Source organism: Panthera uncia, assembly GCF_023721935.1.
Source record: "Panthera uncia isolate 11264 chromosome C1 unlocalized genomic scaffold, Puncia_PCG_1.0 HiC_scaffold_4, whole genome shotgun sequence".
Lineage (NCBI taxonomy): Eukaryota > Metazoa > Chordata > Mammalia > Carnivora > Felidae > Panthera > Panthera uncia.
Window position 1 is genome coordinate 8,530,121 of NW_026057585.1, and position 19,541 is coordinate 8,549,661.

At 37.3% G+C, this 19,541-nt stretch overlaps 1 protein-coding gene across 4 annotated transcripts in view; it reads left to right on the forward strand.

The window, feature by feature from the left end:
- The window catches only part of CSDE1 (cold shock domain containing E1), a 39,370-nt gene that overhangs the window by 2,461 nt on the left and 17,368 nt on the right, over positions 1-19,541 (forward strand). For 2 of the 4 annotated variants that reach the window (XM_049616509.1, XM_049616510.1), the window contains exons 2-7: positions 6,378-6,764; positions 13,243-13,389; positions 15,056-15,254; positions 16,525-16,634; positions 17,035-17,127; positions 17,746-17,843. In XM_049616509.1, the coding sequence (XP_049472466.1) occupies positions 13,252-13,389; positions 15,056-15,254; positions 16,525-16,634; positions 17,035-17,127; positions 17,746-17,843 (638 nt within the window). In that variant the 5' untranslated portion in view covers positions 6,378-6,764; positions 13,243-13,251. The remainder of the gene's footprint in view (positions 1-6,377; positions 6,765-13,242; positions 13,390-15,055; positions 15,255-16,524; positions 16,635-17,034; positions 17,128-17,745; positions 17,844-19,541) is intronic. The other 2 variants (XM_049616511.1, XM_049616512.1) reach the window with 2 other exon arrangements.

A 19,541-nucleotide genomic window follows, 5' to 3' on the forward strand; every position in this document is an offset into this window, starting at 1 on the left:
TTTTTTTAAAGTGTATGGTTCAGAGATAATAACTTCATTCACATTGTTTTGAGGACCATACTTTTGGCAAGGTAGCTGAAACATGGAAATGCTGTTTGGACAGATTTTTAAGGAGCTGAACTGTAGGACTGTATTATAAAATAAAAATTTTGATTTTTGTTAAACACAAAGAACTCTGTGCCTTCTTAGCTTTTGTCTTTTCAAAAAATGAAAGGGAAACTAATTTGAGATCTTTGACTCAGACTGTCTTATGGAGAGCTGTAAAACCTGGAGGATTTTTCATAATAGAGAATTACAGCAACAAAAATTACAACTTTTTTAAGACTTCATAGCTAGAATATCTACAGGGGTGAAAATGCTTTGGTAGGAGTGACTTGTTTTCTTGAATTCCATCATTTCTTGATGTTAAATTATTTTTGCCGAAGTCAGGATTTTAAAAATTCCTTTGTCTTGATACTGGAATGTTTCCACTTCTATGTAGGAGTACCTAGTTAAAAACAATACAAAACTTTTTTTTCAGTTCGTACTGCGAAGTCTGAGGAATTATAAAATGTATTTTTCATTAAGGTTATTAAACTGGAGTATGATGTTCTAGGCAGTATTCTGTTCAGAAGTACTGAATGGGCATTTTATTTTTGAAGCGTTTTTATATTTAATATGTCCTTTAATGCTGAGGTTTAACTGTGTAGTTGAAAATAAATTGATTAGCAGTTTCTTCACGGTTAACATGTTGGCTATCCATTGGTTTGTAGCCCTAGCCAATAAATAACCAGTTAGTTATTTACACTTTTACTTCTCAACGCAGTACGTACAAGCTCTTGCTATCTATGGTCAGGTTTGCTAGATACTGCCTCCTTTTATCTGTGAAAGCCTTTGCCAAAGAGCCTTTTGTTTTCTATGTATTGGGCATGCCAGTACCTTTTTCCCTCATGAGTCTGTACCTTCTGTGACCAATTTGGTAGTCATGTATGGCACTTAAACTGTGCACAATTCTGAATTGAAATGTGCTATAATTGTAAAATAAACATCAGATTTCAAAGAAAACTTTTTAGATTGACTACATAGGGAAAATAACATGTCAGATATATTTGGTTAAATAGACCTAATAAAAATTAGGTTCACCTTTTTCTCTCAATTTTAACATGATTACCAGAAAATTTTAAATTACATGCATGGTTTTGCACTATATTTCGCATGAACAGTGCTGGTCTACACTATTTTCTGGGTTTTGTGTTTGGAGCATTTAGGTCCTTCCTACACTGGCATTTGTCCTATTTCAGAGTGCTAGTGTATTATAAAAGCGGTTAAGTGATAGATGGAGATAAAACTTAAAATGTCTTAGCAGCTATTCAGGTAATTAACAACCCAGCGTAATTGTTCTTACTGAACATATACAAAAAGATAGTTGCAGTAATTTGATTTTCTCTAATTTCTGCCTGATATGATGGCTTAAAATGGTTAATTATCTAAACTTTATCATTTTCCTTAGATTCTAAAGCAAAAGTGAATTAAAATGTTAACCACTTCAGTTATACAGGTAATAGCAAAATATGACACACTTAAATTGTCTTGAGTTAAAGCATCTAGAAATATGAACTAGTGCTGCCTAATTGGATCGTTGCTCTTCTCAAAAAAAAAAAAAAAAAAAGTATTTTCTGGGCACCTGGGTGACTCAGTCGGTTAAGTGTCCAACTCTTGATTTTGGCTCAAGTTATGATCTCTCAGGGTTTGTGAGTTTGAGCCCCGCGTCGTCGGGCTCTGTGCTGACAGCGCTGAGCCTGCTTGGGATATTTCCCCTCTCTCTCTCTCTCTCTCTCTCTCTCTCTCTCTCTCTCTCTCTCTCTGCCACGTCCCTCTCTTACGAGCACTCACACGTGCATGTACCCACACGCGCTCTCTAATTTTTTTTTTTTAAATTAAAAAACCTACTTTCTGAACAAAGTGGGTTAGGTGGGAAGACTTACAGACTAGCCTGTCATTACCATTGCCCCCAGGTGAGTGCTGTACAGACTTTGAGAATAACTTGTCAAAATGACAAACTGGGTTATGTGATATATTTTAGATGGATTGTTGGCCACGTAAGTGTAGTGGTTCAACATTTATTTAGTGCCTGCTGTTTGCTTGTCTTCTACTAGGCCTTTTTTTAAGACCGTTGAGATAGGAATACCTATTTGGATTATCAGTTCAGTTCAAAGAATTAGCTTTTAACTTCCGACTGAAGCTGTGTGACATAATAGTTGATAATTAACTAGCGGTGATACTGTTTCCATACAAAACAAAGGAAAAGGGAATTGATTACTTAGCAGTGAGGGAGGCTCTGAGATCAACATTTAAACTGTTCCTTAGTGTTTTGGTTGGTACTTCTTTCATGTGACTTAAGTATCTAGCTTTTGGGGGCTAGAGGGAATGCACTGCATTCTTAGGGTTAAGGCAGAAGAGTTGTCAGTACCGCCCATGAATGTTAATAATCTTGGCATGAGTGCATAGCCAATTTTATTAAAATGCCCAGTGGGTACTTTCTAAGTGTTTCATTAAGTGTTAATTTGACTGAAAAGTGTTTTGTTAACCATAGAAGTCTCATAGCTGTGAAGATACTAATGAAATAAAATTCAGCCACTTTCAGTTATTTTTGGTAGCTGGTGCATTTGTTTGAGCTTTAATAGATACTAATAGGCTTCATTAGTGCCCCAACACTAACTCTGCAATGCTCCAGATTTTAGATTCTGGAAGTCTCATTTCTGTGTTACTAAGTGACAATCTGGACAGTTCTTAACATAATACAACACCCTAGAACTGGGTTAATCCAAATTTTTCAAGATAAGTTGTTTCAGAAAAAGACAAATATCATATGATTTCACTCGTGAAATTTAAGAAACAACAGATGAACATAGGAGAAGGGAAAAAAGGAAGCAAATCCTAAGAGACTTAATGATAGAGAACAAACAGGGTTGATGGAGAGAAGGTGGGCGGGGAATGGGTATTAAGGAGGGCACTTGTGTTGAGCAATAGGTGTTATATGTAAGTGATGAGTTACTAAATTCTCCTGAAACCCAATATTACAGTATATGTTAACCGACTAGAGTTTTTTTTTTAATTTTTTTTTAAACGTTTATTTATTTTTGAGACAGAGAGAGAGCATGAACGGGGGAGGGGCAGAGAGAGAGGGAGACACAGAATTTGAAGCAGGCTCCAGGCTCTGAGCTGTCAGCCCAGAGCCGGACGCGGGGCTCGAACTCATGGACTGTGAGATCGTGACCTGAGCTGAAGTCGGACGCTTAACCGACTGAGCCACCCAGGCGCCCCAAACTGACTAGAATTTAAATAAAAATTACCAAAAAAAAATTCTCACCTCTTTTATCAGATAGCCTTTTGGGGTCTTTGGGTTTGTAAATAGAAGTTGGTAGAACTGCTGCACTTGAATTGTGGTGTCCTTTTCCTATTATGGACTAACTGCCTTTTTTGCTGTGGTAGTTTCTGCTGTGCTTAAGTTTGGCAGTGCTGGATTAGGTGCTGAAGGGGGCTGTGATACAGAAATAAACTTGTGGGGCACCTGGGTGGACTTGTGATTTCAGCTCAGGTCATTATTTCACGGTTTGTGGGTTTGAGCCTTGAGTTGGGATTCTCTCTCTCCCTTTCTCTCTGACCCCACTGTCCCCCCCCCCCCCCCCATTTTCACCCCCAAAATTAAAAAAAAAAAAAAAGAAACTTGTTTCATAATTGGAGGAACAAGACACATAGCATGAAGTAAGCAAAGTGCAGAAATGACCTGGTACCAAAAAGGATGATATGATGTATGCAGTGGGAGTTACTGCCTCACATAGTGGGAATTAAGGTATTAAGGTATTAAGTCTGTACTGGAAATGGTACAGAGGAAGCTGTTTTGTCACTTTGAAGATGGTAATATTATCTCTTTGTGGGAAGACCCACATGCACAAAGAAGGCTAGAATTCAGGAATCTTCCAAGGGTTATGTTTAAGAATTAGGCAGGAAAATGTACCTATCTAGGAGACCTGGAGAGCAATTGAAGGTAAAAGATGGAAAGGTAGAATAGAGAACACCTTAAAATGGTAGTTCTTAAATCCTGCCACGAGTCAGAATCATACGGAGAGAGGAGAGATAAAATATACCAATTCCTGGGATGTAACCCTCGTGAAATTGAATTAGAATCTCAAGGTAGGACCCAGGCTTTGATTTTTTTTTTTTTTTTTTTTTTTTTTTTTTTTTTAGGTTGCCCAGGTGGTTGGGTTGGATGTGTAGCCAGGATTAAGAATTTCCCATCTAAAGTGCTAAAAAAAAATCATTGAAGATTTAGGACAATGAAATGAGGTGAAATTGGAGTTTTAGATCAGTCTAGCAGTATTGTGTGACAGAAAATGGAAAGAGTTGACACTGGAAATTAGCAGATGTGTTAGATACCTATACTAAAATATGTGTCATTTAGCTATCTTGAAGGAAATATCGATAAGACTTGCGACACTGGATGTGGAGGTAGAGAAGGAGGAATCAAAGATCATAACGGAAGTAGCCTCACTTTAGGCCAATTAAATTACTTTTTTTTTTTAATGTTTAGTTTTGAGAGATAGAGTAGGGGAGGGGCAGAGAGAGAGGGAGAGAGAATCTTAAGCAGGCTCCTCATTTTCAGCACAGAGCCCAGTGTGTGGCTCAAACTCACGAACCGTGAGATCATGACCTGAGCCAAAATCAAGAGTTGGATTCTTAGCCAACTGAGCCACCCAGGCACACCATAGGCCAATTAAATTACTCTTTGAATGAGGACTGGGCTTAGGTATTTTTTAAAGCTTCCCAAGTGATTTGAGAACCATTGGCCTAAGAAATATCTAGTCTGGGAAATAAAATGATCCAAATAAAAAGAACAATATATAACAGCATTTGATATTTGAGGTAATAATACAAAGTCAGGGAACGTAAGGTATAGCCACAAAAAAACAAAAAACAAGCCACAGATCAACTCTTGATGAGTTTTCATTTTGTGTATGAGAAACCAGAATTTAGAGAGATGAAATGATTTATTCAAGCATTTTATTAGTAAGTGTCAGTGGATGGACTGGGGCTCTCCTGGTCTAAGCTATTTCACAAGCTCTGACCTCTCTCACCTTATAGACATTCTTATTTCTGAGGTTTCTAAAATACACTATTCATCTCTCAGCATATCTAAAACCAAATCTACCTTTTTTTTTCTCCCTGTGTAAATCGTTTTGCTAACAGCACCAGTTAATATTTCGGTCAGTACAGAAGAAACGCTTTTATGGCTAATATAAAGCACGATTCTGTGGTTTTACCTATAAATATATTTCGCTTCCCATCTCTTCTCATCTTAATTGTTTCTTTTTTATAGATATTTTTTCTCTATTTCTGGCAACAGCTCAGAAATAGAGATTTCTCAGAAAATGAGATTTCTGTTACCTTCACTAACTTATCTCCCATAGGATTTCAAGACTTAATATCCTTTCATCAAGAACTAAGGCTCTCTATTTCCTGTTATATCAAGTTGAAATACTTCATAATCTGACTCCACTACACCTGTCACACCACGTATCCCATTTCACTTTAAGCCAGCCCTCTGTTCTGGCCAGACTAGACTGTTGATTCCTCTGAAACAACAAGCTGCACTTGTTGGCCATAGTCATTCATGTAATAATAAACCTCCCTTGATGTCAGGCATCAAAAATCATATACATGGTCCCTGCTTTCAAGGAACTTATGATTCAGTGGCATACCCTGGCTTGGCATACCCCGACATGCCTAGAATGCTTGACTGTTTTATTTCTCTTAAAAATTTGCCTATGTCTCTAAATTAAGGCTGTCTCTTATTAACTCCTTCTCTGTGCTCACCATGTTGTTTCAATGCACTTACAGTGGTGAAGAAACAACAAGTAGTAGCTCTAGTATACTGTATGTCATAGTACTCCGATATTGGTTGGGCAAATTAATTTTTGGCATTTGGTCCTATATTCTAGTTTTTCTCCGTGTATAACTCTTATCTTCTCTGCAAGAGTGTAAGTTATCTGATGGCAGGAACTTCTTTATTTTCCATAATACCTACCATAGTACTAGATGCTTATAAAACACTTGTATTAAATTGAATATTATGCTTTATAACTTAGAACTTAAGGTGTGGAAGTGTCAATTAAGGACTGAAATTCCTGTTTTGAGTGTATGACACCAAAGGAGGTATCCATTAGCACTTGAGAGATTGCTCAAATAACATCAAATGAGTGTGCTTTCAAGTTTCTTGCATTCCTTGTTTAGCCAATGAATGATTCTAACTTTATGAAATGAGCTTGTCACCTCTACCCACCCTCTGTCTTGGTTCTTTTATGTAAGTTATACTTAATGTCTTCATTTTTTATCTCTAGTATGAAGTGTAACAGAACAGATTTTACCACCTGAAACTGCTGCTTCAAGTTCAGATCAGGCAAGGAACAAACCTCGAAACAACCAACAAGACCAAAGAAGAGTACACTTAAGTTGAAGACACAACACTTGATCTGAAACAAGAAGTTTGTGCCTACTCAACAGCTTTGAAAGAGCACTTCCCAACGCTGCTAGTAGTCTTTGTTTTCTTCAGTGCTGTACTGTGAGATTGCCCGGTGCAGCAGCAGTTGTATTCTTTATTAGCTTGATAGATCATTTTCTCTCGCTCTTTTTTTTAATACTAGCAACTTTCATCCTTTGAAACGTGTGCTGAAAAAGAAGAATCAGCAAATACTACTGAAAGTGCAATATTTGATTATCACTGCGAGGTAGGTTTGTAGTTTCCTCTTGGCAAAGGATCCGTTTGTAATTTCAGAAATCCTGATTGTTTTGGCCAAATATAAAATCTTATTAATGTCTTCTTTTCTAAAGCTATTCTGAAAACAATTTATATTCTCAGCCATTTAGTCTGAAAATGTCAACACTAGATTATTTAATTTATTATCTCTTACTGGACAAGGACAATATTGATGGCCAAACTATGGGATTTTTTCAAACAAGATTACATTTGTTAATACATGTGGATCTCTCTTAATGTATCGGTCTCTTAGAAAGGAAAACTCCCATTGCACTGTTTAAAAGTTAGAATTTCAGTTGCAGTCTGTTCAGCGATCTCTGTAAAGGTAAAGAAAGCCTTGGGGCGCCTGGGTGGCGCAGTCGGTTAAGCGTCCAACTTCAGCCAGGTCACGATCTCGCGGTCCATGAGTTCGAGCCCGGCGTCAGGCTCTGGGCTGATGGCTCGGAGCCTGGGGCCTGTTTCCGATTCTGTGTCTCCCTCTCTCTCTGCCCCTCCCCCGTTCATGCTCTGTCTCTCTCCCAAAAATAAATAAAAAACGTTGGAAAAAAAAAAAAAAAGAAAGAAAGCCTAGAGAGAAGGGACATTTGAAGGCGAATAGTGCTTTAAGAGGGAGAAGAGTCTTCGTAGAGGCAACAGAATGAGCAGATTCAGGGAGATCTGAAAGCATATAGTATATAATGAGTGGTCTATTATGAACAAAGTGGGAGATACAGTTTTGTGGGTAGAGAGAGTAACTAGAAAGGAAAACTTGCTGGAGGAAGGTTCTGAAGGTCCCAGTGTATTTGACTTCGTTCTATAGAAAAGTCATCAGATGTTTATATTTGTAAGCAAGGGCTTAATGGGTTTTTTAATTTCAAAACTGAGATAGCTTTATTGCTTCAGGTTTTAAAATTATATTTTCAGAAGTGTATCTTTGAAAACAAGTAGAACAACTTTTTAAGAGATAGACTGAGGGTGGGAAAACCTGTTAAGAGCAATGGATAGGATATAAGGAAGATAAAAACTAGAGTATAGGCAGAGAAAGAGACAGTAGGTGTTTTTAGTGGTAGAAGTGATAGGACTTGATAACCAACTGTGAAAATGAGCCTGGAGGGAATTGACCTAGTCTACCCAGTTATAGAAGCTCGAAACCTTTTTGTTCCTAGGACTGGGGAACTTTACATGGGGACTTGTTGAAAGCAAAATATATTGTGGAACTCTAGTGCATTCATTAGATAGTAATCTGCAGTTGAGGAAATATGCTAGCATGGAATATTAAACAGTGGTTATTTGGGGAAGGAGGATTATAAAAGGCAATTTTCCTTTTTAGTCAGCTTTCTAAACTGTGTAGAAATAGAAGCTTGGAAATCAGAAAGGAGTCCTCGCTTTATAAGTAATAAATGAAGAAGTACCAAAGAAGAGAATGTTCAAAGAAATAAAGGTAGCCAGGAAGGAACACCGAGGAAGATCATTTTAAGGAGAATTTGGTTGATAACCCTTTTTTAAAATGCTGCAGTAATCAAATAGAATGAGGAATGAGAATATTAGGTCATTCCTAGGTTGTTATCTTACAAAAGCTTCCTCACCATTTCAAGAAGCACTTGGGCCTTTAATCTGTAATTTATTTAAAAGTTGATGAGCCTGTTGTGGTAATGATCATACTGTGGACCAAAATTATTCCTTAACTGTGAAAATTACCAATCATACCAATTTATTTAAATTATCTGTGTTCTGTAAACAGACGCTCAGTTACTCAGTTTTAAAGTTATTGTACCATTTGCTGCTTCTGTTTGTTTCTTCTTAACCTCCTCATTTGATTTTTAAAAAATAATTTTAGATTGTTATCAGTTGTGCTGGATTAGATAAGGTAATGCAAATTGAAACTACCATTTTCTTTAGTCTTCAGAAGAGTAAAAGACTAGGCACCCCAACATGAACTTTTTTTTTTTTTTTTTTTTTAGTGTTTATTTTGAAAGACAAAGAGTACACTCATGAAAAAGAGGGGCAGACAGAATCCCAAGCAGGTTCCACGCTCAACAGGGAGCCGGATGTGGGGCTCAATCTCACAACCAAGGGATCTGAGCCAGAATCAAGAGTCTGTTGCTTAACTGACTGAGCCTTCCAGGCACCCCTCCAATTCTTCTTTTGTAAAGGGGTGGGTTAACGTTAATGACTTTCCAATTTTAAAAATAAATATGTAGGGAAGTTGGGAATTTTTATCTGTTGGATTCTCTATATGAGCACAGCCTAGAACAGTATTGATGTAGGTACTAAAATTCTTTAATGTATAAGGCAGTGGTTAAGAATGTGGGCCATGGGGGTGCCTGGGTAGCTCAGTTGGTTGAGCGTCCAACTCTTGATCTCAGCTCAGATCTTGATCTCAGGGTCTTGAATTCAGGTCCCGCTTTGGGCTCAATGCTGGGCATGGAGCCTACTTAAAAGATGAAAAGAATGTGGGCCATGGAGGGGTCCTGTCCGGTTCAGTCAGTAAAGCGTGCAGCTCTTAGCCTCAGGTTGGTGAGTTCAAGCCCTATATTGGGCATGGAGCCTATTTTAAAAAATAATAATACAGGGCCATAGTATCAGTACTGTATTCTGTCCCCATTTACCATTTTAAGACACCTTCCAAGTGTTCTCTTGAGAAATCCGTGAGCATTAGATTAGACTTCTCTGGTCTTTTTTAAAATACATTTGAAATCCTATTGTATAGATAATCTCTCTTGTCATTTGATATTATAGCATAAGCATATTTGTCCATCCTTTCTAAAGACTGCATGGCATTTATACAAATTGTTGTGACTTGACCCAATGTTAGACTAGATTATTTCCAGACGTTTGTTATTAAAACATATCAGTGAACACATTGGTGCATAAAGTGTCATTTACACATTTCAGATTGCAGGTTTCCTGCATTGGAATTATTAAGGAAAACAACTCCACATTTTGATTCATGTTGCTGCATTTCAGAAAGGTTGCACCAGTTTACCAACATAAAAGTATTTGAGCATATTGTTCTTAGCCTACTTTCTCACTATTTTTAAATCTTTAATCTTTGGTCATTTGATAAATGAATAATTTGCTTTATCAAAATTTTGATGGTCAAAACTGAAGTTTTTCTTGTGTTTTATGTTTAATGAGTGGTCTTTAAGACTAATTTATTTGTCTAAATGCTTGCAGTATTTGACAAATGAGTGCCTAATATGTGCCAACAACTGTTTGTCTAGACTGTAGGAATTTAGCTTTGAACAAAAAGCCCTTGCCCTCATGGAGTTTATAATCTAGTACAGTAGGCCTCCCCTTATCAACAAAGGAATATGTTTCAAGACTCCCAGTGGATGTGTGGAACCTCAGTACTGAACCCTGTATAAACTGGTTTTTTTCTATTCCTACATATCTGTGATGAAATTTAATTTGTAAATTAGGTGCAATAAGATATTAATAGTAATTAACCCAATTATATCAGTATGCTATAGTAAAAGTTATGTGAATGTATCTCTCAGAACATCTTATTGTACTGTACTTGCCCTTGTTGTAGTGATGTGAGATGATAAAATGCCTACATGATGAGCTGAAGTGATGAATGACATTTGCATGTGGTATAGTGTGAGGCTACTATTGACCTTCTGACAATATGTCAGGAAGTGTATCACATGCTTCCAGACTGTGGTTGGGGGGTAGGGAGGTGGGTAACAAATTGCAGAAAGCAAAATGTGGAAAAGGGGTGACTTATTATAGTTTAATTCTACTGATTTGCTTACATTTCCTTAATAATAACGCTGATACCTTTGTGTTTGCATTTGTTTTCCTTAGGTTTGGGTATAGAAGGTTGTCCTTTTTGTATGTAATCATTGACTCTTTGCAGCTTTTTCTGTTTTCAAATCTAGAAAGTCTTCCTTCCAAAAATTTTATTAATATGCATGTTTGTATTTAATATCTGTTAGGGTATTTAACTAGGTCTATCTTGATTATATTTTTGTATGCTGTAAGGTGAACAACTAAATTGTTCCCCCGCCCCCATTTAAAAAAAGCCAAATAACATTTACACTCTGGTCCTTTCCTTCCATTCCCCTCCCCCCTTTTTTTTGATGTGTCTTTATCTTAATTTTTTACAAAGAAGCATCTGTTGTTGAGCTATCTGTTTTTTCCATTGGACTTAACACTTTTATGTAATTGGCGTTTGTGTGTGTGTGTGTGTGTGTGTGTGTGTGTTTTTAATGAACTTTCTTTTTGTTTAATGGCACTTCTTTAAAGTTGTAGTGGTGCTGGTTAAGAAAATCTTACAGTGCCATAGAAATGTAGTTTAGCCTGAATTGTAAAGAATTCTTTGAAGAGAAGGGTGTTAACATATTGCTTTATCTAAAGTTGCTCCAGTGCCATGTTTTTCCTAAAAGAAAGATGAGGCCCCCCAAATGGATAAAGGATAGAGAAAGAAACTTCAGTCAGGAAAGATGGGAGGAGAAAGGAAAGACCCTTTTTCAATTCTGCTTTGATACTCATTTTGAGGTGAGATGAGACTAAAGAGCAATACAGTCCAAGTTCCAGAACCTTTGTTGGGGAATAATAATCTTAGAGGGAAAAAGGATAGCTCTGATTCCTTGTATTTCTGTTTCATTTTCCCTTGGAAAAACAAGTCTGACCTCGTATCTGCAGGAATATGTGATAGGACTGGAGACTTGAGAATGTGGTTTTTGGGACTTCATGGCCTGTGTGTTACAAATCACAGTATTGTGTTCTTACCTGTATGGTAATAACTCTAGTCCAAATAGCACAGCTTGAAAGCCATGATCCAAGACATGTCTTGGATCTAGAATATGGTCTTCAAATTAGTTTGATCATATTGTTAGTTAAAGCATGTATAGTCAGTGTGTATATGTGTAGATACTTCTAAATCGTGTAATTATACTACACACATCGCATTTGTGTTATAAAACATAGTCCTACAAATAAGGAAGATAAAGATGGAAAAGGTGCCTGGTTGGCTCAGTCAGAAGAGCTGGCAACTCTTGATCTCGGGGTTGTGAGTTTGAGCCCCGTGTTGGGTGTAGAGATGACTTAAATGAATAAAAACTTCAAAAAAAGAAAAAAACATCTAACTTACATTTTGGGATGTCTGGCTGGCTCAGTCGATAGAGCATGTGACTCTTATTAATTTAGGATCGTGAGTTAAAGCCCCACATTGGGCATGGAGCCTACTTAAAAACAAAAGATGAAATAAACAATACCATAAAAATAGTTTACCTATTAACAGTACAGAAACTTCCCCCTCACTAAAAATGTTATGTCTAAATGCTTAGTTTATAAGTGTTTTAAAAATGTATACCATCATGAATTAATATCAGAGGGACAGTATATGTGCAGTGTGTTTTATTGCTACTAGTATAAGTCTGTATCATAGTCTTGATATTAACGTTTGGCAGACTTATCAGATCTTAAATTAGATGATCATTTTACGTCATTATGTAGAGGTTAAAGAACTAATACTAGGATTAGAAGTGTCAGGGCCCATTTTCTTTGCTGGTGTTTGCCTTATATTAACATTTTTTTTTCTATCTAAGAGTCTTCTGTAGCAATCTTTTTCAACCGTTTGTCTTTTTGTAAAAAAATTTTTTTAACGTTTATTAATTTTTGAGACAGAGACAGAGCATGAACGGGGGAGGGTCAGAGAGAGAGGGAAACACAGAATCCGAAGCAGGCTCCAGGCTCTGAGCCGACAGCACAGAGCCCGACGCAGGGCTTGAACTCATGGACAGTGAGATCATGACCTGAGCCGAAGTCGGACGCTCAACTGACTGAGCCACCCAGGTGCCCCCTGTTTGTCTTTTTGTGAGGGCTGTTTAAACTAGATAGCTACATTTGTCCACTTAATTGGGCAAATATAAATTGTAATATACTGAAAGTAAATGAATGAGGGCTTCACTGTCAGCCTCTTGTGGAGTTTTTCACCCTCCCTCAGAACACCTAAGTAATGTATGCGCAGTGTGATATTATCTAACATACCACTCAGTCCTTTCCTGAAAAAATATGATATTTATAATAAAGCTGTTTATCTATGGGCAAGATAAATAATATAGTTGTAATATTTTCTTCCCACATCCTATTGGATTATTGTTGTGCATACTCTGAAGAGTCAAATAACTGAAAATACTGGATTCCATGTGAAGTTGTGAGACGTTGAGAAGAAGTTGGGCTGAATTGTGTCATTGTAGCAACCACCAGTGACTCATTATGGCATTTAAAAAATTGTAAATGTTGTGGATTAGGGATTGTGAAAGGGCTTTAAAAGATACATTTCAGCTTGACCTCTTAATGTTAACACTATAATTTCTTTTGTCAATAGAAACCTGATTGAATGAATTCTGTTTTGCTGAAGTAACCTAATGGTAAATCTGTAAAGGTATAGAAGTTGACTGTCAAGTGTGTGTTAAATTGTTATTGATCATAGTTATAAACATTGTGCTATGTTACCACAGCTGTTTGAGATGGAGAACGTTTTTACTGTATCATCAGATCCTCATCCCCCTCCTGCAGCCCCTCCTTCACTTTCTTTACCTTTATCTTCATCTTCTACCTCATCTGGGACTAAAAAACAAAAGAGGACCCCCACGTATCAGAGATCTGTAAGTCAGGGAAACAGTCATCCCAGCTCATTTTGCTTTGTGTTAAGAGCATGACTTAGGAGGGCCACTCACTTTGGTTGAAGTAACCTGCAAACTCACTTTCTAACTTCTCTAGGCATTTCCTTCACCCTGAATCATGAAAGATAAGTAGTTTAGGCCTTGCTACTCATAGTGTGTCCAAGAAACTAAAGCATTGGTACCACCTTGGGAGCTTGTTAGAAGTGGAGAATCTCAAACTTTAACTCCTGCCTCCACTACAATCAGTATTTTGTATTTTAGCCCTAGTTCAGAACCCAGATTGTAGAGGTAGGCCTTCTTGGTTTAAATCCTCTACCATTTAACTTTGGCAAGTCATTTAACCTTTCTGTGTCTGTTACCTCATTAGTAAAATGAGGATAATATTACTTTCTCTTGGGCTTTGTAAAAAATTAAATGAGTTCATGCATGTCAAACAGAAGAATGTCTAGTATGAAAGAACTAGAACTTAATTACCTACAGACTTAATGGCTTTGATTTGCATGGTTTGGCCATCCCATGTACTGTTTAACTACTCATACTTGGGTTTATTGTTCTACAGTCTTAGTCTTTGTATTTTCCTAAAGAAAAATATTTTTATTAATAGTGCCCAACATCACATTTAAATGAAAATGCTTCTTAATAAGTCAAATTTTCAATGGAAGAGTCTAAAACCAGTAAAGATGTGGATATGTTGCTGTCATAGTAAATCAGTTATAGACCTAATCTCTCCTAGGGATTTTTCCTCTTTTATCCATCGCTTACATTAATAATTTGTTTTTATGGTTTTACTCAAATAAGGCAAAATGAAATCTCCAGTGTGATAGACTGTATTTGATGATCTAACATGTTCCATTGCATTATATTTAAATAGCTCTTTTCACTAAAGAATGTTTTCCTTTGTTTTACCTGATCGTAGAAGCAAATGACAGTATTTAGAGATTTCATCAGCATCTGAAACGGGTGAAAAGATTTCTTTAAATATACTGTGAAATGATTAAAACATTTTTAGATTTGAAGAGTTTTTGTTGTCATGTACTTCTGTCTTAGAAAAATCCTGTTTTCTAAGGGTTATCTTTCACTGAAGAATCTGTTGCATTACTCTAATATTTTGTAGTTTGAAATAAGTATTGCATACAAAGTTTGTTTTGTTTTCATCTCTACTAATTTAAGTAATTGCCTTTGGATGCATGGCTTACCTAATAGTGTTGATTTCTATTTAAGTTTTAAAGTAGGTGTTAGCAAATTTCTTAAAGAAGTGTTTTGGTAGTCTGGGTTGCCATCCCTTGAATATCAGTTACCTTTGTTCTGAAATTATTGTTTTAGTAGTAATTTGAAGTTAACATAAAGGCAGCTTATACTTAACGTAGTTGCTTTACCTTAACACTAAACTCCAGAAATCCTATTTGTCTGGTAAGTGAAAATTCTACCATAAATTGGGGCAGTTCCTTAAAATAAATGGAATTATTTCTTCTGAAATATTTTATTAGCTAAACTAACATTTCAATAATAAAATCCCATAAACTTTGCTTTACCGATTTTATCTTTATTTTCTTTGCTTGTTTATATTAAAAATTTAGTGATTTGTTAATCATAAAATGCTTTAATGTACAGATCTGAATATATTAAGTTCTTTTTCTTCTTAAAACAGATGAGCTTTGATCCAAACCTTCTCCATAACAATGGACACAATGGGTACCCCAATGGTACTTCAGCAGCACTGCGTGAAACTGGGGTTATTGAAAAACTGCTAACCTCTTATGGATTTATTCAGTGTTCAGAACGTCAAGCTAGACTTTTCTTCCACTGTTCACAGTATAATGGCAACCTGCAGGACTTAAAAGTAGGAGGTAATCTGTCATTGACTATTCTTTTTAAAAAACTAATCACAGATTTCTCTTGCATATCATCTTGCTCATGACAGTGTTCTACTACTTTTGGCCTTTTAATTGTCCCAGTTACTGAAATGTATCTCTGTAAACTAACAGAGTGGTGTTGTCTTTTTGAGGGATAAAGGACTAATTGACTTAAAGATATCTTTGAATATTTTTTAAATAGATACTTGGAAGATCTAATTGTTCTCCCCCATAATAATGACTTTAGCTGTATATTAGATTTTAAGCCAATGAAAATATTAGACTTTTATAGTGTTAGTTTTGACTATTTTATTAAGTACTAATTTTGGTAGTACCTGAAAAAAATAACTCCTACAGTGTCACCACTTGAACTATTCATCTTGGCTGACACCATAGAAATTACTTTCACATGTGAAAATGTATGGCTTATTGGAAGACTGAAGTTACAAGGTGTCAAGGTGTGTGTGTTTAAAGATTTTATTACAGTTTTTTTAATGTTTTTATTTATTTTTGAGAGAGAGTGAGGGAGCATGAGCAGAGGAGGGGCAAAGTGGAGGGGGACAGAGGATCCAAAGCAGGCTCTGCGCCTACAGCAGAGAGCCTGATGCAGGGCTTGAACTCAGAAACCAGGAGATCATGACCTGAGCCGAAGTCAGACACTTAGATTCAACCACCCAGGCCCCCCCTCGGTGTGGTTTTTTGTTTTTTGTTTTTTGTTTTTTGTTTTTTTTTTTTAAGTATCTTTGGGAAAAAAGAGCAGTAGTTAACATGCATATTTGGCATACCAAATACTCTAAACCCTGCAAGAACATTATTTTGGTTAATCCTTACTTTGCAGATGAGGAAACTGAGATACAGAGAAGCTTAAGAAAGAAGAAAAGTTGCCAAAGGTCATGATCTTTATATCGCCTCATTTTCAGTATTTGTTAAATGTGAAAACTAAGACGTTGCTATCTTAGAATAAAACAGTGGTTCTGAAGCATTAGTATGTATCAGAATAACCTGGAAGGCTTGTCAAAACAAATTGCTGTACCTGGTGCCTAGAGTTTGTCTTTCAATAGGTCTGAAGTGGGGTGGGGCCCAGGACTTTGCATTTCCGCTAAGCTACCAGGTAATGTGCTGCTGCTGCTGCTGGTCCAGGAACTGCACTTTGAGAAATCACTTGTCTAAAACATCTCAAATGCTACATTAAGTTTGGCTTGAAAGTGAAGTACCATTTTGCCAAAATTAGTCCAACACATACAATACTTATACTTTATTTTAGATGATGTTGAATTCGAAGTATCATCTGACCGGCGGACTGGGAAACCCATTGCTGTTAAACTGGTGAAGATAAAACCAGAAATCCTCCCTGAAGAACGAATGAATGGACAAGTTAGTGGCTTTGATGCTTTGTGTTTTCTTAGGGCCCTGCATTTGCATATCTTTCACATTAGAAAAGGAAGATTCTCCCCATCTCCTCAGTTTGCACGCAAGAGAGCTATAGTATATAAAGATCACTATCTTAAAATTCTAACAGAAGCACTGGCATTTCTTGACCTGAAATAAAATATGGTCAAGACTCAATTTGGGTTTTTACATATAACCCTAAGACTACACTTACAGTCAGCTTATGTACTGTAAGTTTGAAACTTGGCAGCATGACATCCTCTTGTGGATCATATTAAAATGCATCCCTATGTATAGTATAGAGGATATTAAAATTCAGTTAATATTGCACAGTGCTGCTCCTGAAATGATTAGCAATGGAAATTTTTTTTTTTTTGACTGGTAGGTTGTGTGCGCTGTTCCTCACAACTTAGAGAGTAAATCTCCAGCTGCCCCGGGTCAGAGTCCAACAGGGAGTGTATGCTACGAACGTAATGGGGTAAACTTGTGTATTTTTCTTAAACCTTTGCCTGATCCACCATGTGATCTATAAGCGTACTTTAAAATTCAAAATAGAAAACGTAAGCTGCAGTTGATAAATTCAGTTTTAAATTTGGTTTCTAAGAGACTTCGAGTGCAGCATAATCAAAAACTTTAAAAGGAAAAAAATCCTTAGGACTTCCAAGTGTTTTAGCTTGCCCAAGTGTGACCTTAGTTAGAACATTAAGGTAAAATGTTCCTTTTACTCGAGTTTTTGGGGGTTGTGGGAGGGGATCTTTTTTCTGGTTCTTTTTAAGCACTAACTCCATCTTTTTTGTTTGGAATGCCTTACATAAAAATTGTTTTTTTGAAATGTAACTACAGTCTCTGGGCAAATGCTTCCACGTGTGTAAGCTTTTTGAAGTTGGATTGCTGCTCAGCTGTGGACTCGCAGAAGTCATCAGCATCATGGAGGGGAAGTGTGTGTTTATATGAATAAAACAATGTACTTGTCATAAAGCATTGTTAAGACATTTGGTTTAAAATGCCAGTTTAAGAGGTATTTAACAAAATAAATCACAGTATACAGAGAATATGCATCCTGCCAGTATAGTAATAACAACTTATTAATTCACAGGAAGTGTTTTATCTGACTTACACCCCTGAAGATGTCGAAGGGAACGTTCAGCTGGAAACCGGAGATAAAATAAACTTTGTAATTGATAACAATAAACAGTAAGTTCTTTTTTTCCACTTAAGTTGGGAGTTTTTGTTTTGTTTCTTTTGTTTGTGTGTCCTCCCCCTCCCCCCAAGGAGAAGAAAATTGAAGTACGTTGAAAACCTAACTTGTAGATTTGGATAATTTTAATGATAATTTTCATGATCTTTTTTTTTTTAATGTTTATTTATTTTTGAGAGAGAGAGAGAGAGAGAGAGAGAAAACACAAGCAGGGGAGGGGCAGAGAGAGGGAGACACAGAATCTGAAGCAGGCTCCAGGCTCTGAGCTGTCAGCACAGAGCCTGATGGGGGGGCCCGAACCCACAAACCGTGAGATCATGACCCGAGCCAAAGTCAGACGCTCAACTGAGTGAGCCACCAGGTTCCCCTTCATGGTCTTTTAAACTTTTCATCAGCTAAGCATTTGAGGGTCTGTTCTATGATGGGCACTGTGCAGCTGTCAAAAATAGGAATATAATTAAAGTTATGGTCTGAGCTTTCAAGGAGCTGTTCTAGAAGTCAGTGAAAGTTTCGCAGTGCTAAAGAGAAGTTTTGAGGGAAATGGTGTAAAGTCACCAGGGAGATGGGGGGGGGGGTAGCATTCTGAGTAGAAGTATAATTTTGAGGAAATGGCCAAAAGTTTTGAGTTTGATTGAATTGATTGGATCATAGGAAGATGAAGTTTGAGCTTTATCCCAAAGTCCTAGGACTCTGGAGGGATTTTAAATTGGGCGGGGGCGGGCGCGGCAGGGTAGGAGCAGAGATGGAGGTGTGATTGGTTTAGATCATTGAAGTGGTGGAGATGGTAGACTTTTGAAGGGTAGGTATACGCTAGACTAGAAGCAGTGACTTGAGAGTTAATATGCAAGATGAGTGTCTACTATATGCATAGGCCAAGGATGGTTAGGTGGAGAAGTCAAGCCATTGATTAGATAGAGGTGTATATTGGAATTAAGGAAAGGAGAGTTCCAAATGCCACTTTTCTGGCTACTGGACAGATGATGTCATTAACCACAAGATACAGCAGAAAGTACTAAATGTGGGAGAAGAATTATACTTATTTTGGCATTTTTTTAAATAAATGTTTATTCGTTTTTGAGAGAGCAAGAAGTGAGCAGGGGAGGGGAGGGGCAATGGGGAGGAGTGGACAGAGAATCCGAAGCAGACTGCGCAGAGAGCAACGAGCCTGATGTGGGGTTCAAACTCATGAATCGTGAGTTCATGACCTGAGCTGAAGTTGGGCCCTCAACCAACTGAGCCAAACCAGGCTCCCCTTGTTTTGACATTTTATGTAGGTGAAGATCATAAATATGTAGTTGCATGTAGAAGTCTGAAACAAGCTTAATGGACAGGATATACAGCTGTTGAATTCATCAGTATGAGCAGTTAAGGAAAGTGTAGTTAAGAAAGCTTAAGGATAAGGGGCACCTGGGTGGCTCCATCAGTTAAGCGTCTGACTCTTGATTTTGGCTTAGGTCATGATCTCATGGTTGTAGGTTCAAGCCCCACATCAGGCTCTGCACTGACAACGCCAGAGCCTGCTTGGGGTTCTTTCTCCCTCTCTCTGCCCCTCCCTCCCTTCCTCTTTTTCTCTTTCTCTCCCTCTCCCTCTCCCTCTCCCTCTCCCTCTCCCTCTCCCTCTCCCTCTCCCTCTCCCTCCCTCTCCCTCTCCCTCCCTCCCTCTCCCTCCCTCCCTCTCCCTCCCTCTCCCTCTC